This window comes from Petromyzon marinus, chromosome 5 (assembly GCF_048934315.1).
Source record: "Petromyzon marinus isolate PM22_M1 ecotype Great Lakes invasive population chromosome 5, UKy_Petmar_22M1.pri1.0, whole genome shotgun sequence".
NCBI lineage: Eukaryota > Metazoa > Chordata > Hyperoartia > Petromyzontiformes > Petromyzontidae > Petromyzon > Petromyzon marinus.
The window spans coordinates 11,633,988-11,652,009 of NC_133671.1; the positions used below are offsets into that span (position 1 = coordinate 11,633,988).

General features: G+C 38.9%; 1 protein-coding gene across 5 annotated transcripts in view; it reads right to left on the bottom strand.

Annotated features, from left to right (window-relative positions):
* LOC116939054 (transmembrane protein 132E-like) overlaps positions 1-18,022 on the bottom strand; it is a 456,039-nt gene that overhangs the window by 303,021 nt on the left and 134,996 nt on the right. The window contains exon 3 of one of the 5 annotated variants that reach the window (XM_076061554.1): positions 13,986-14,102. The exons of the other annotated variants lie outside the window; for them this stretch is intronic. Within the exon in view, the coding sequence (XP_075917669.1) occupies positions 13,986-14,102 (117 nt within the window). The remainder of the gene's footprint in view (positions 1-13,985; positions 14,103-18,022) is intronic. 5 annotated transcript variants of the gene reach the window in all.

Genomic DNA, 18,022 nt, shown 5'->3' on the forward strand with positions numbered 1-18,022 from the left:
ACAAAAATAGGGGCAGTGTGTCATATTCAGCCACGATTAACATAAACAAATAATTATGCATTGCATAAACATTTCTAGAAAAGATACAATTCTGATAATGTTTTACACAATAAAAAATAAATTAAGCTTTGTTATCCAAGTTGATGTTAGATTAAATAGGCAGACAGGGGACGTTTGGCTTTAAACAGTGAATGCAAGTGCAATACTCATAGAATTTTACCTGTAGAAATGCATGCCTTGCTCAATTAAATGCGAGAATGCAAAAACAATTTAAAGTGGCTCAAGCGTAAATACCACGTGAACAAAACATTAAGATGTTAAGCAACCTCTAAAGAAATATAGTTATTTCAACAATTCAAGATGCTTTTGATATGTTACCAATTAAATAATGGTGAACAAAAAAATCAACGACAGCAAATATTAAATAAATAACTGATTGTAACATGGAGTGGTTTTGTCAAATTTAATTTGATATTGAACAACATACATCGATCAGAAAACAAATGCAGATTACAGAAATTGTGTTGAGATATATAAGTGGCTTTTGGCCAGGGCGCATGAGTAGAAGGGATGATGTGTCGCTGGATGACACTGCTAACAGAATAGACGCTCAAGAGGATAATGCCCTAACATACAAACGCTGCAGATAGTGATCAATTAGACCAGCTCATGCATAGTAGTGCAATTAATTGTGGCATCACTGAACCCAACAGTGCATAGAACATGGCTGGCATTAAATAAACTAAACATCAAATGAATGTATATTCTTGGTTCTTTCGGTAAAGTCACGTTAGAAGGGAAACAGTCACGAAAGCTTTAAATCAAAAATCAAATGAATGCTTTAAAAAAAAGATAAAAGCATTTATTTAGAACCCACCCAAGTAACGCGATTACTAAGATTATAACCATCGTTTCAAATTCTAATAGTATCAGATAATGATTGGACTGCCTGAGTATAAATCATGTGACCTGATAAAGATTGGGTCAGATTCCGATTGGCTAATCAGATAACATCTAAACACACCATCACATATAAAGCTTTATTATTATTATTACAAAGCATGATATTCTTAAATAAAAAATGTACTGCAGTTCTGAGATTTTTTTATTTCTTTAAAATGTATACATGCAAAACAGTCTTTGACTGGACCAGCGGTGCTATCGAGACGCCCACCGTTGACACACAGTTTGAATCTGGCCTGGGGCATGTACTCTAATGCATTTTCTTCGGTAGCAAAAAAAATATTGCATGCTTTTCATTGATACACATCACTGTTTAGGGTTAATAGTTGTTAATTGCAACAGTTTTCCAAATGTTGTTTCTTACAGCTGGAAGGACAATCATGTTGGATCGTTGTGCTATGCCAGCAGGTGTCTAAGCCCCTGTTGCTTTAGCACCACTGACAATTAGGGATATTTCTTTTACAATTTTCGACCAATAAACAAATAAATTGTGAAAAGAAGCCAGTTAATGCGAATGTGTATATGCAAACATTTTATTTCTAACAATGGCCTGAACATGATTTATTTGTTGATTTTGTAATGCTTATGACGAGGCATTGTCTCCCAGCGAGGCAGTTAAACGATGGTGCAAGAGTCTAAAAATCATCCGCCATGCACCCAGAAGTATAAATGAGTGGACCAAAGTTAGACGGACAGCAGGTCGTGTGTGGTGGGGTAAAACATGGGTACTCCCACCTCTTCCGAGATGTGTGGCCTAAGTGGCATGCGCAAGCAACCTTTACAAAAACTAATTATGCAACCAGTGGATAATGTCGAAAAAAGTTGTGCGTTTGAACACGCAATTGTTATGAATGAAGGTAACAGTTTATATAATTGGAGGCACAATTGGTTAAGCTCAGAATCCAATCTAATCTAATGGTTGCATACATATATAAATAAATCAGTAATGACTTGACCATGTGAGCATTGGAATGTGACCCAAGCAGGAGGAGGTCATATTTGTTGATCAAACGAGGTTTCCATCAGTCGATCAGTTGGAACAAAATAACCACACTTTAACATAAATAGGAAATATTTATTCATTGATGCATACCTATACTGTATACTGTTCATATTGAGTGTAAAAGTTAGTGGGCTTGACAAAATGCATTGCTTGATTGCTGTTGAACGAGACTGGTGATGGAATGACAGCTAAAGGACAGAATATACTGGAGATTGAATTCCTTTTAGAGATGAAGAGACGAGATCAGTCCATGTGCAGGAGTGAAGTAGATTGTGGCGATCGCAAAGAGAGGTCTTCAACAGCAGTGGATAGATAATGGCTGATGATGAAACACAATTTATCACGTACAGTTGACCCTTGTTAAAGACAGTGCATCTTTCAATTGAAATACTTGTAATTAATACTCATTACACATTGATGAACTTTAATTACAAATGAAAATTAGTCTTTAACTGTTAAAATAAGCTAATTGTTTCCTGAGCTGGGGGAATCAAACCCATATAATTTGCATGCCAAGCAAGGCTGCCTTGTGCAAAATTACCGGGGCTGAAGGGGCTCTCGATTACAGGATGCTGCTTCAACAATTCACGTTTGTTACAACAAAAATATAATAATACATTTTCGTATATATACACGCCAAGTTCTATTGCTGGATCATGGGCTGACCATGTCGTGTAGGGTCATGGGGGTTTTATTGCCATACTTTACCAGGCTGGTGAGTGCGGGTTGGTTTGTACAGACAGCGTAGATGTGGCAGCATATAAGTAAAGCATAATCATGGATTTGCTGCAATGCCCTCTAACGAGTAAATATAACGTTGATGTAATGAAATAAATAAGATTTGTGGTTGATTGTAAAATTGTATCTCATTATGAATTAGTAATAATGAACATATTCAATTGATCTCTGATTTGTTCAATAAATGTGGATTACATCATACTGGCACAGAATTGTATTCAGGTCTGTTCAGATCTGAAAAGACCAGGTACCATCAGACATTAAGCATGCATTCCTCATGATTATGATTATTGATATGCGATGGCAATATTTTATATCATAATACAACATCACACAGTCCCATAGACCAAGCCTGTTGACGCCTTGTGTTTACATCCCACAGATGTCTATAAGGATAGCATTCATTTATAATTATATTAAATCTAATGCGTTGTATTACTTTCGTATTACTTTCAAGACTACATTTTGCATTGTGTAATGCATTAGACTGTTTTGTTATATATATAGATACAATTAATTGATTTAAAATGACTAGGTAATTAATGTATATAATAAAAGTATAATTTTACACTTGGTGAAACCAGGGTATCCAGAGGTTGACAACCAAGGGGAAGAAGCAAAGCCAGATGGTGAAGTACTCCAAGAGAACTTTGTCACTCAGTTATAGATGTAACAACTACAACATTGAGTGAAAGAAGTAAGGTGATGGCACAGTGTGGTTTCATCAACAGCATTGTTCATGATTATCATCTCTTGACCTTGGCACTATAAGGGTGATGGCCTCGTGGATGGTGTTTGGTTGAAAATTGCTGATTCTTTGTAATATTAGTGGCAGAGCACACTAGCCATTATGTCATCCAGCTACACATTCTAATAAGCTTAGCGAACGAATGAAAATTGTTTCAGGAGTCCAAAGTGAAAATAATTTAAACTGCAAGGATCAATGGAGATTAATAAGTGGAAGAAAATAAATGAAAACGGTTCGTTGTATTCAATCCCATATTGTATGAAAGCCCTCTTAAAGTAATAATGTACCAATAGTTGTGTTCATCAATTGGAATTTCTTCTAGAGGTGTATACTGTTATAATTCTGCTTAAGCCTAACAATGCAAAAAAACATGAAAGTGAGTGTGGTCTTGAACAAGGGCAGGGAGTCAACAGCACCGTTGGATAGGTGCAGCGAGTTCCAGACTATAGTGATCTCCCACTGCGGTATTAAACTGAACACCTTGTCTTCTGGAGAGAAGTGTGGAGTATAGTAGAGTAAGATGAAAGCGGAAAGGAAGGCTTGTAGCCCATGGAGGAAGATGATGAGTGCAATGTGGAAATTGAAGTGGACTACTGGGGTTAACGTGGTCTCATTTTTCAGGTGCGAGTGAGAAATCTGGAAACCTCATTTTGGTTTATTTAGTATTTGGAGGTGAGCGAGGTTGTAGAGGAGACCGTTGAGATAGTTTGACTGGGGATGTAATGAAGGCAAGGATGCGGATTCTCAGCAAACAACTGGGATGAGGAAATATCACAGGCGAGTAATGTTGTCCAAATATAGGTACAATGCGATAAAGAGTTAAGATATGTGAGAAGAGTTTGAGAGTTCGATACGATTTTACAGTGTAATATGAGAGTTTAGGCTCATCAGGAGGTGCACGTTCAAACTGAAGTTTTCATTGGGTGTGGACTTCAGTTTCGGTAAAATGTATCTCCAGGAATTAATAACAATTCCATGATGAAGAGCACACAAGATGTGAGAGCATTTGGGATCATGGATTCAATGGTGGCATAGTGCCGGGTGGAAGTGATGATTGGGAAGGCCTAAAATATATATTGAGAATAGCAGCGAGTCAAGGATGGAAACTTGTGGGACACACAATGCAGGGGTTTTCTGCGATAAAGATAACATTTGTATGCAAACTGAGAAGGAGTGGGTTTTAGAGGTTACAGAAGATAAGAATACTGTCATCTCAATTGTTATGGTGGTGCTCAAGCAGGATGGAGTGCGTTATGATGTCAAAAGCAACCAAAAAAAGGTTAAATGAAACCATGAGTGAGATTGATCAATGACAGGAAAGGAGAGGGTCGAATACCACACAAAGGACAGTAATTTAAATGGAATGGGCTTGGCAAAACTCGGATTGAAGATAGGACGTAAGTATACAAGGATATTAGGGTCAAGTGTGGGGTTTTCTTTTTTGGTTTAGGAATAATAGCAGCAGCCTAAAGAGCTCACGGCATTACACTGCATGCGACTGAGTCATTGGTGAGGCTAGCAGAGGAGCCAGCACACATTGAGGTGGTAGCCAGATAGGGTGGCTTTAGAAAGTGAGTTGAGCTTAGACGCTGTGTGCTACAGGACTCAGCGAGACAGAGGATGTCAATAGTGCCCTGCAGGAGGTCGGAGATGAGAAGTGACTTCGAATTCATTTCGCGAGCACTGACGATTGTATGGTTAAACGAGGGTGGCTGCTGTATCTGTGGATAGCGATGCACCACTAACCACTGACTATCATGCACTTGTTAAGTGCTTTGACATGCGGTTGTATTTACGCGGTGAATACATTCACATTGCAATCTATACGCTGATAAAAATATATATATACATTATTGCAGCAAAAGCGTATGCAGACTCTGAGTGTATTGGTGGAAGCAGTCACTCAGTAGTGCATCATATACATTTTAAGTGATCTATGTTATAAGTGTCTCCCTGTGTCCTACTTCAGACCCTTGTATTGCTTTGCCCTATCTCTATGCCTTCATGTTTCAGGCCCTTAGCATCTGCTGTCATCTTCTGCACGATAACAGTCCATTTTCTAGACTATACCCCAGAAATGCAATGGCATATTTTGGTGCCTGAAGCTACGGAGAGGATATGGTCTGTGCATGCAGAGCAAGGCAAAAAATGAATTTCTAGCACACACACAGAATGACATTACTATACACACAGAAACACATACAATTATACGTACTACACATAGATTAGTATGGTTGGCTAGGTACGGTGTGAAAAAAAGTTCAACATACATACATAGAATATATTGATAGCTTTAAATGTGTTCAGAGTTTGCAAATAATAAAAGTTGCCCTGGCCAGCATTAATTATTTTGTTATAAACTTGCATTTGATGTATTTTTCTATGTTTCGATTTAAAGCTTTCGTGACTGCAGGGATTCATCTTCTGGGTTCTTTCGGTACAGTCACGTAGAATGGAGATAAAATAATTAAAATAATAACAGAATAAAATTCTCACGACGTTTCGGCCACAACACAAGTAGCCTTACATATATTATAATATATTATAATATATGTAAACTCCTTTGTCAAGGCGCTCTGTTCCTCCCACACAGCTTAAAAGACGCTGTCCATGCTTGGCAGTGTTCACTCAAGCGCTGTCTTCCGGACAGTCCTGTTTCTTCACCTGAGGAAGGCTACTTATGTTGTGGCCAAAACGTCGTGATAATTTTAGTCTGTTATTATTATTTTTATTATTTTATCTCCATTCTACGTATTTTTCTATGCTTTAAAGGAAATAAGACAAATTATATATCAAGAGGACATGCCATTTTAGTTTAATATAGCAATATTATAGCTAGTAATGAATATATTGCAATGTCTTCTCTACCTAGTACGTGATGTAGATATATGATTAGCTATTTAGTGCACATATGCAGAGGTTATACATGAAAAGATGAGCAATTACAAGACTGAGTACTGAATGCCGAAAAGCAATATTGCACTTTTCTGTAACTAGTGTCAATTAATTCTACATCCATCTTTATGGAAAAAGCTGCAACTATTAAAATATTAAAAATATATAAATATATTTGAATCTTCATGAGCATTTCGATTTTTCAAATGCAATTAGAAATCTTGCTAAATAAAACAATGATTGATGTGCTATTATTTCTATACGTTTTCATATAAAAGGTCATACATGAGCAAAATATATTCATGGTAAAGGTCCACCTTATACACCTGTTATGGTATATGTATGCATTATATAATTCATGGCAACAGCATCGATGCGGTGATCAGCAAGCACACTTTGCTATGAACCTGTTGACCTGAGTTCAGTTCCTGGCCACAGCTGTCATCAGTGGTGAGAGAAGGCCACAAGGCAGAACGTGAAAGGAGGTGACATTATGGTTAGGTGCCAAACAAGATAGTTTATGTATATATGTATGTTGAACTTCTTTTGTACCGTACGTAGCCAACCCTGCTAATCGGAGGTGCGGGGAAAAGACAACAAACTGAACACCAAAAGCAGTTCTCAATAAATTAGTTTTCAATATAGATTTAAAAGTGCATAGCTCTAGTAGCTTCCTATTATCGGTTGGAAGAGTGTTCCAGACGGCCACAGAATCGCATCTGCAAGCATGCATTGCAGTGACCATCTTTGTTCGATGGTTTGCCAAAAAGCTGCTACGAGGATGGCCATAATTTGCGTGATGGTCTATAGATGGTAAAGTCATAGGCAGAGGAAAAAGATGAAAGTGGTGATCCTGGACTTATACAGTTATGAGGAGACAAATCCAGCAATGAGGCAGCAGCAAGGGGGCAGCCTCCCATATAGAGAAGGTCGACTAGAGGTTTGGACAAGAAGGCCTGAGTCAATGAAGCAGGATAGTTAGGGCAGGGTGAGAGGGGAGAGTTAGACAGAAGTGAAGATGGCAAGGTGACCTTGTAGTTGATCCGGGATTGGACTGGGAGCCAGTGGAGGGATTTGAGGATCGGGTTAATTTGGTCTCGTCTATGGTTGTGGATGAAAAGCCTAGTTGCAGCATTCTGGAGTTTAGAGGAAGGGGATTTAGAGAGACTGTAAAAGTGGAGAGTTACAATAGTTGAGCTAAGATGTGGTAATGGCATGGATAAGAGTCTCAGCATTCTATTTTTTTTTCAAATCACAGTTGGTGAGCAAAAGCAAAAAGTTGAGAAAATATACAACAAAGGAAGTTCCTAAGTAAAAGAATACAGGATAAAACAAAAACTGTTACATCCAACAAATATACGAGTTCAATAGAGTATGAATGAGAGGAACAAAGGTTCCAGTAGAATCAATCATTGACAATCGGAGTGGTATCAAGGCATGCGATTCTTGAGAATGGCAGTAGTAGCGATAGAAGAGTGACGAGGAAGCAAATAAGCGGCGGCGTGGGTGTGATTTCAGTAAATCTGTGAGCGTTGGAGCATCAAATGTGATTTGCTTTAGATATGTGTCAAGCAGAGAAAGTAAACATGAGGAATTCCACCCCAGCTTCAGAAAAAAAAACATGTGCTATGTACCGTAGTAAACATGACAAAAACATCAAAAATGCATGATATCCTGTGCAGGTAGAAGTAGGAATTTCTGCTGCATTGGAGGAGAATGATAGCTTAGCATAAATGATGCCAGCTTGATGTCATAATTAAGAAGCAATACCAAACTGAAATTATTATTGAATGTGGACTCTGCACCGTTGTGGGAATATCCAGCTGGAGAAAGTGCATGCCAATGGAAGATGAGACCCTATGGATATTGACAGCAAGTTGTGGTCCATGAAGTCAATGGGACACGTAGAGTGGGATGACATCGGCAAAGCAGTGGAGGTGGAACTTGTTCAAGCTGGAGATGATTAAACAAGAAGGAGGTAGGCTGAAATAAAAAAAAAGAAACCGAGGATGAGACTTTGTGGAGCACCATAGAAGACAAGTGTCTAAGCAGAACATAGCCACTGTGTGCCGATAGAGGGATTCCCGTTGCTGCGACGCTTACCGTTCATCTTTACGCACCATAGGTAGGTCTCCGCATGATTTGAGGTGCTGCTTTGTTTAAACGTAATAATTTGTTTGCTATTTTTGCTGTCATTGTTTAAACCCAGATTTACCTTGAAAAACTGGATTCCCACCGCAATGAGGTCGTCAGTCAATTTTAGATTTGAAGCGTTCGTGACTGCAAGGATCCATACTCTTTGGTTCTATTCGGTAAAGTCACGTAGGTAAACAAAGTCACGTAGGTAAATTTTTTTATTTATTTTTTACCTACGTGACTTTACCGAATAGAACCAAAGAGTAAGGTCGTCAGTCACCCATCTATTATACTCCAGGTGGTGCTTTTTCCCCATACCTAGTCAGTCACTCACTGGTTTTTGCAACAAGAGGGAGGAGATAACTCAGCTGATCTGACTAAATACGTATTTGTGAGAGTAACATCCTCTTTTCTAACACAGAAGTATGAATCTTTACTGGTCACCACTGGTGGCGTGCGGTGGTGTTTTATTTCCGTTTGTTTCCGGTTATAACTTAAATTTAATCAGACCCATAAAATTCAGCTTATTTTAAATGTAAACGTATGCACAACCTCAAATATACATTTATTGGACAAATATATAAAGGACGCTTACATTTTTGTCATGTTCATTGGGAAGATAAATTTTTCTGAAAGGATGCACACATTTCCTAAACAATGTTTATTTGAATAAACGACATGCATTTGAATAAAACGTGAATTGCAAACCTGGTAACTGATAAACGTGAAGGAGGCAGCCTCGATCTCACTTTACATTTCCCCGACTATAGCCTAGTGGCAATGTTGTTACACATTACAACAGGTACTCAATTTAGGCTGAGTCGACCTAGGGGAGGCCCAGGACCGGTACAGATAATCGTCACTGGTGTTGGTCGTGAGCGGGAATCAAACCCAGGTCGTTGGGTTCGCAGCGCAGCACGCTAACCACGACACTACCACTCCCCAACTAGATGTATACATAATCACCAATGTCAGTTAGAAAATGCAACCTGAGCAAGTAATTTGTGTTTATTTATCGTTCTCTGTTTCTTCACCAACGTTTGATGAGTGTGAAATTATAATCCACATATGGGGTCTTGTTTGGAAGCAAATATATACTGTAATATAAATTTTACCAGTCAAGGCAAGCTCAGAAATGTTTAATCGGCATATGATTCACCTGTTTCTTCATGAAACCTTTCCGAAATATAACATGGAATTAATAATATCACGCACTTGTACCAATAAATCACACTGTGTTATTGTATTCTGTTCACACACTTCCACATGTTATTCCCATCGCAAAGCAAATCTGTGCACTTGCACGTATCACCCGTCTGCCTTGAGAGTGACTGTCAATCGAGTGAATTTAAGTGGAACTGCAAAAGTTATATGAGGTCCATGAATGTCCCACAAAAATATTGAGGACAGTTGGCAGCAGTCAGTGCAGATTCTCTTCCTCTGCAGGTGTCTTGAGGGAAAACTCAATGCGCACGTAAACGCTACCAGAAAACTGACGTCAAGTTTCGTGTCATGTATCTTGTAACGGTAACTTAGCTTGACTCTTCTATGAGCCTTAGGCATTTTACACTCAATCCTGAGGATCCAAAAAGCCATGCAGGTAGAGACTTACTGGACTCAAGAGAAGGTATTATAACCTCGGGTCACAGAGAGCACTCTAACATGGCCGCAAGACACCCAAGACACTCATTTGCTCACGATAAACAGGCTTGCGAGCATCGCATTTTATTCACGCATGACAACAACCCTTTAAAGGATTGCCTGCTGCACTTTGGTAAGTGATATACAATCATCTCCTACAGGAAATAACATTCAGGATAACTTCTCACTAAAAAATAAAACGTGTATACCTTTGGAGTGCAACATTTTTGTGTTGTACGAAAAAGCATGGTATGATGTATGTACGATATTGTTTTAATTAGCCCCATTACACGTAGCTATTACTAGGGTCGTTGCCATAGGGTGATACTGTGATATATCGTAAAATATAAGATACACATTATTCGTATCGTCCATTATTCAACGCATCGTTATATATCCAGATGAACATTACATATTATTGAGTATCTTAATTCTTGACAACAGATCTGTGAAATAAAAAAAGCAATTGAAGTTCTTGATATAGAGCATTATCACCCATTAAACGTTAATTTTTCTGCATAACAACTTAAATAATAAGCCTAGACCACTGATGTAGTATATTGTTTAATGTTGTTGTGTAACTGACATCACGTGCATTGCACTCATCACAGTAAAGCTACAATGATTAAGATACTTATGGCAGGCTTATATTGAGTGAATTGCAGTTGAATAACCTTTAAGTAATGTTTATTCACATCATAAATACCATAAAGTAAACACACATTAAAAAATAAAAATGTGAAATACATTAAATGATGAAAAAGGTTTACCCTTTGTGGTGTACATAGAGGTGTTGACGGTGTTCAAACACCAAATGGACACCAATTACTAAGCATATTGGCTGCGTTAATCACGCGTACTTGCCGTGTTTGATCTCCTGAACACCTGTGTTGATACTGGTCAAAGGGCCCTACAGTGACGCAAAATACGATTACAAAGATAAGGATAAATTGTCATCGTGAAAAGTGTGAAAATGTATATCGTACCTTAAATATTTCAGAAAGCCTAATATGTATCCTCTATTGTAGACCTGATACCGACGTTGGCATATATGTATATAAGTATAGCTGGGACAGACTGCAATATGTAATTTACCAAACATCCAAGCCAAAGCCTCCCCACAGGACACCTCGAATGTAAGTGTTACTCAATTACGCATTATGGGCCCATCGCTCAAGTCCTGTGGATAAACATAACTTCGATAAGGATCATGTTGTGTTAAGTATCGTGACTATTGGACGTCAAGGAACATTGGGGAACAAACGCAAAAACATGTGCACATGCGATTAATGTGTTAGTAGACCGTGCAAAATGCATCAAATGTTCCCTGCTGTCCCTCAACAGGGTACTTTGCACTGGCCGTAAAATTGAGTGTGATATTTGCTACTGAATCTCAAACATATAGATTTTCGATTGGGGGGGGGGGGGGGGGGGTCAATCACTTATACTATTTGCAAGAGCATGTTTCAGTCTGCAGCCTGCCACCAAAAGTCAATTAACAAATCACTAACAGTCACCAATAAACCTGGCTCAAGACAGAATTGTTTAAGTACTTGATTGGCCCCTGGAGGAATGCAATTATTAATTAAATGGCTCTGGATTTAAGCGCAGTTGCATTCACCACAAAGCGGTGATTTTTTTTAAAAAGAACATTAAACCGAAGTGAAAACTTCAAGAAGGTGTATCGCCACGCAATATTTTTTAAAATGGTGCACGCTGCCGCTGATGGGGTGGTGGGTGCAAAAAATCTGGCCTCTGGGAGTTGATGAGCAGTCACAGCTGATCTTGCCCACATTCATAGCGATCTACCGAAATTGATTCTCGAGCCTCTGATACCTTTTCATTTCCTCCAAACCCTTACCATTTCCGATTTGGGCCGCATTCACAGCGATAAACTGAATTTGATTTTGTATTGCGAATACCTTTCAATTCGCTGGAATCCTCACCATTGTTTTTTACACCCCCGGATGATTCTCTCCCTGCATCCCATTTCACTCTATCCCATTATGGCCCCACCACATTTTTACGTCGATTTCCTATTTATTGGCATCTGGGGAGACCAGCTCTGTTTACTTCCTTCCATTATCATTATTACAAAAAGGCAATTATCCTGATTCACCATTTTGTTCCTACCACTCGTGATCAGTACACTTGACTCACAAATTGGATGGTTGGGTGTTTCATATCTCGGTCAAAGGGTCAACTCAGTCAATCATTCCTCTGGGGGAAAATAAAACAAGTACCACTTTATGAGAAGTGATAACTCCAAATTTTTACACTTCAAGAAAACATCAGCAGCAGCGCTTACATACACTATGATCATTCTCTGGATACCTGTGACAGTCAGACCAATAAGGCATGGTTCGATTCAATATGGGAACCACATTGCTTCGTTACTTATTGCAACAATTTGGCTACAAACAGTCCTGTGGATCCATTGTTGTTTACTAGACTCTCTCCCTATATACACACATACCTGTAACAAATTGTTTCATGCCTGTGCAAGCGAGATACAGTTAGGGGTAATTGCTTTGACCAACACGAAACAGCCTGAGCCAAAGGATGTTTATCACCAAACACTGAAACTGCCCTGGTCTCTCCAGCATTTCAGAAGCTGGTCTATATGGCACTGCAAAAAATAGATTGAGAATTTGAGCCATGCTGGTAATGTGAAGAATATCTTATTGCATCTTTTTTCCCCCCCCCACAGTTAAGAACACCGATTAAACACGGTAATAATTCTCAAGACACCTGCCTACCTACGGGGACGAAAAATATCGCACTTTTACCAGTGTTTGGCTCTTTAATAATCCTTGCAAAATCTACATATGAAATACGAAAAAGGTACAAAAATTATAATCTGGTAATAAATGCTGTTAGCATACCACACAGAGAGGTCAAAGTTATCTATTAGATTTAATTTAAAAAAAGATCCATCGTTATTTTACAAAGAATGGATACTTTTACAAAGTGTTGTAAAGTCACGTAGAATGAGAATAAAATAATAAATTGATCAAATAAAATAACACAATAAAAGACACTCTACAAATCACACTTAACATTGACAGCAACAATGTCTACATCGGATTGTGAACATGCAGACAATATGACTACCTCTTCGGCTGCCACTATGTCGACCAAATGTAGGGACAATTTGATTTCCAAATTCAATCACCTCTCCAACAAAAAATCGGATCCACACACCGAAAAGATAGACGTCAACAAAGTCGTAATTAATCGCAATTAGATTTGAAATCCGTTTTAGCTAAAGGTCTAAACTTTGCTGTCACACCGAGACACATACCGGTTAATGATATCATTGCCCATGTCGACGTTGCACTCAAGGGCTTGAGTCACATCTCTGCAGACGTAGCAAGATCTGAAATCGCTGCAACCCTCAAAAACGCTAAGTTGCCACCCAGCAACATCAGCAAAGATGAACGCTTTGAATTATCTCAATTAAAAAAGAGAGATGATATTGTCGTCCTCTCAGCCGACAAGGGCAATGCCACTGTCATCATGGACAAAACAGAATATAACAACACAATTCAAGAACTACTCAACGATGGCAGCTATACAAAAATAAAAAGAGATCCCACCAACAGCCTGGTTACCAAAACGAACAAAATCATCTCTGATTCAACAGCATTAATTGATCAGACCAAACAGTTCTCGTTGAAACCCTCTGCTGCCAGACCACCAAGATTATATGGCCTTCCAAAGATACACAAAGAAGATACACCCCTTCGTCCCATCGTCTCTACTATCAACTCCCCCACCTATAAACTGACACGTTTTCTTGCTGATATACTGCGACCTTTTACTGGAAAAACCACCTCTGCAGTACTAAATTCTACTCACCTGGTATCGACAATCAAAGGCATTTCCCTGTCCCCAGATGACCTGCTTGTCAGTTTTGATGTGGTGTCCTTGTTCACCAAAGTCCCGGTACCTGACACCATCGCTATCATTGAAAACCTGGAGAATATATAGAGTTTATTGATAACATTGAGGTATTCTTAGTTTTTTCGGTAAAGTCACGTTGAAGGGAAACAACAAAATAATAAAATATATATAAAACAACAAAAAATTCTCACGACGTTTCGACCATAACTCAAACGGTCATCTTCAGGTGTGTTATGGTCGAAACGTCGTGAGAATTTCTTATTGTTTTATATATATTTTATTATTTTGTTGTTTCCCTTCAACGTGACTTTACCGAAAAAACTAACAATATGAATTACTGCAGTCACGAAAGCTTTAAATCAAAACATTGAGGTAATTTATATTTTAGTTTTTTATTGGTTTACTATATAGTATTCATTATATAGTGTAGTGTATACCCAGTTACTGTGAATAGCTCAGATGTGTAGGCTTTGACTTTAACATAGCCATTTCTGTGACCAGTCACAAGCTAATCACTCAGTTATTTCAATGCTAAATTCTCCCAGTTATTTCAATGCTAAATTCTCCTGTTTGATTTGTACTAGGTGCCTCTGTGAATGTGTATGCTTTGACTTTAACATAACCATTTCTGTGACCAGTCACAAGCTAATCACTCAGCTATTTCAATGCTAAATTCTATGCTAATTCCTTTGTCAAGGCGCTTTGTTTCTTCTCACACAGCTTAAATGTCGCGATCTCAGCGTGGCTTTGTTCGCTCCAGCGCTGTCCTCCAGACAGTCTCGTCCCTTCATCTGATGAAGGCCGCTTGTGTTGTGGCCGAAACGTCGTGAGAATTTTATTGTGTTATTTTATTTTATCAATTTATTATTTTATTCTCATTCTACGTGACTTTACCGAAAGAACCAAAGAAGATGAATCCTTGCAGTCACGAAAGCTTTAAATCGAAATTTAAAGTGTTGTAATTTGAGTGTTATTTATTTAAATTGTGTTTGATATCGAATAATGTCTCCGTGTCGTTAGTGGAATACATTAAAGATGTAACAATGCATCGAGTATTATAAATTCTCAAGCTCATAAACGACACACATCAATGTTGTATGGAAGAGTCCGTGTTTTTTGTTGTAAATGTATGTTGTGAGTTGACATAACCCTTAACCCCCTAGAGGCCGCTACATCCACCCCAATGTGAAAAAGGGAATGTGTTCTTTCATAGAATCACAACCTTAAATTTCAACAATTCATCATCATCTGGTCAGTTGGAGATGGTTAATCATTAATCATCGAGTTTAAATATATAAAACTTCTGCTTCAATAATCACTGAAGTGTTAAGTAAAAATTAATAATAATAAAACAATGTTTCATATTCTTTGGGTCTTTTGGTAAAGTCACGTAGATATAATCTAGATTTGAAGTCACGTAGGTATAAAATAAAATAAATCACGACGTTTCGATTGCAACACAAGCGATCATCATCAGGTGGGAAACCACAGCAAGAAAAATGTTTTGCTGAAGTGGGAGAGAGATGCCGTGGTAAGAGGTCATATAGGTAAGAAAGGGAGGAGGGGCAAGGGGGGAGAGAGAGGGGGGTATGGGGTAGGGGAGCGCTGCGTAAGCGCTAGGAGGAGAGGGGACGCGAGGCTGGGGGGGGGGAGGAAGTGGGCGGAGCTAGAAGTGGGAGGCCGAGAGAGCTGGGCATGCGGGGGAGACGTTAACTCGGAAAAATAGACTAGTATCTGGCAAATATGATAGACAACAACCATAAAGCAGTTAGGGTTTTACCTGGTTAATAACATCCTTCCAATGATTGCTCAGTTTGTATCCATCTTCTCGCTTGAAGTTATGTCTATGTTTATATATCTGGATGGCTTCATGAACAAACCTTTGATAGTAGCTCGAAGGTTTGCAGAGTACCTTGGTCTCGGACAACACAATATCATGTGAGCCCACAGCATTATAACAATGGTTAGCTACGGCAGAGGTATTGGTTCTGCCATGTTTCAGATCTGCCTTGTGTTCGCAGACACGGTCCGAGACGTCGTTTCGTTTCATCATGTTGATAGGTTCAAATAAAATAAAGGCCTTTAGAGGATAACCCCCTGTTCCTGATGACTACCACTTGTTGTGATCGAAACGTCGTAGATTTTTCTTTTGTTTTTGTTATTTTCTTGATAGGATGGATGGTTACTTTACTAATATGCTTGCTTCATCAACATACATTGCATCACATCCCACATCACAAGGAATGTTGTTGCCATGGTGTAATGCTTAGCACGCTGGACCTACAATCCAGAGGTCGTTGGTTTCATTCAATCTCCTGTCGTGGCAGCTAAATGAATAGGACAGGTTTCTTAAAGCCACCCCTCGGTGCCCCCCCCCCCCCCTGCCTCCGCCCCCCAACTCCCCACCTCTATCCATTCAGCAGTATAAATGGGTTCACCACAATTAGTCGATCAGCAGGTTGTGTGTGGTGGGGTAAAGAGTGGGTCCTCCACGCGACGGGGCCTTTCTAGAGCCCGTATTAGCAAAGGCCCTTCCACCAGCGGTGGCATGAGAAAGTAAGTTCAGGGTTGCACCTTTAAAATGTTTTATACATCATATGACCACTCAACTAATTAAGTCCTCACATTGACATTTATGCAGCAATGCATATTGTGCTTACTGCAGCACAATTGCATCAGGCATTGTTTTCAGTAACTGCATGTCTTTTCATATTCAGAAAATGCTATATTCAGTGGCTTATTCAACTAGACTTCACACTAAGCTGATGTCTGGCTCAAAGAGACAGAACAAGCAGTGCTCAGTGGTTCATTATTACTCTTTGGTTCCATTCGGTAAAGTTACGTAGGTAAGAATAAAACAACAAAAAATCACGACGTTTCGGCCACAACAATCTGAATTGCCTCGTGAACAAATCTCTGATTTACAAACACAGACAAATTTCAACCGAGAAGATGGTTTCAAATTAAGCAACCATTGGAAAGATGTTCTAAATCGAACCAAACATTAAACTAATTTTCAATGGTACAGTATATTTTTTCAAGTAGTGGTACCCCAAACTTTCGCAGCTTCTTAAAATTCCCTTTTCACACCATCAATATGTTAACTCCCCCTCCCCCCCTCGCTGGCCTGCACATGTTCACCCCCTCTACACCGTTCATCATGCTAAGTCCGCCAATTAAATGCTAATGTTTATGCTAATTCCTTTGTCAAGGCACCTTAATTCCTCTCACACAGCTTAAAGGTCGCGGTCTGAGCTTGGCTGTGTTCACTCCAGCGCTGTCCTCGAGACAGTCTGGTCCCTTCACCTGATGAAGGGCACTTGTGTTGTGGCTGAAACGTCGTGATTTTTTGTTGTTTTATTTTTTACCTACGTGACTTTACCGAATAGAACCAAAGAGTATGGATCCTTGCAGTCACGAAAGCTTCAAATCTAGAATTGGTTCATTATTATATGATGCACAAGCAAAAGAATATGCATCCCCCATGCTCATATAAGGATTATGCAGTACTCCACTCAATCAGTGTTTCTGAGCCATTGATGTAAATTCCACATTATCAGAGTTATGCATTATAACTGGTCTAAGTGAACAGCACAGGATGTTTTCATTATTTACCGTGCATCCAATATGCATCAAGTAATCGATAGACAGCTTCTCTTGTGCAAGTTGCACACATATCCTATTATAGTCCATGCATGTGGAGCTAAAAGCACAATCTGGCATTGGACATATTATAAAAAATGTGTAATGAGCTATGCAGATAGAAATGAACACGAACTCGTTTTTTTTAATTAACATTTACACATAATTCATTAGTAGCCTGTTTGGAGCACGACGATTCCTACACTATACTGGGCCAAATGATTTCTTGGCAGCTCTTTGACAATTGCTGGCCAAAACCGTGCCCAGCCAAATCCGAATTCTAAATTCAACAAACAAAGCAAAATTATGGTTTGTGAACTACCAATGAAAACCAAGTATTGATCACACAG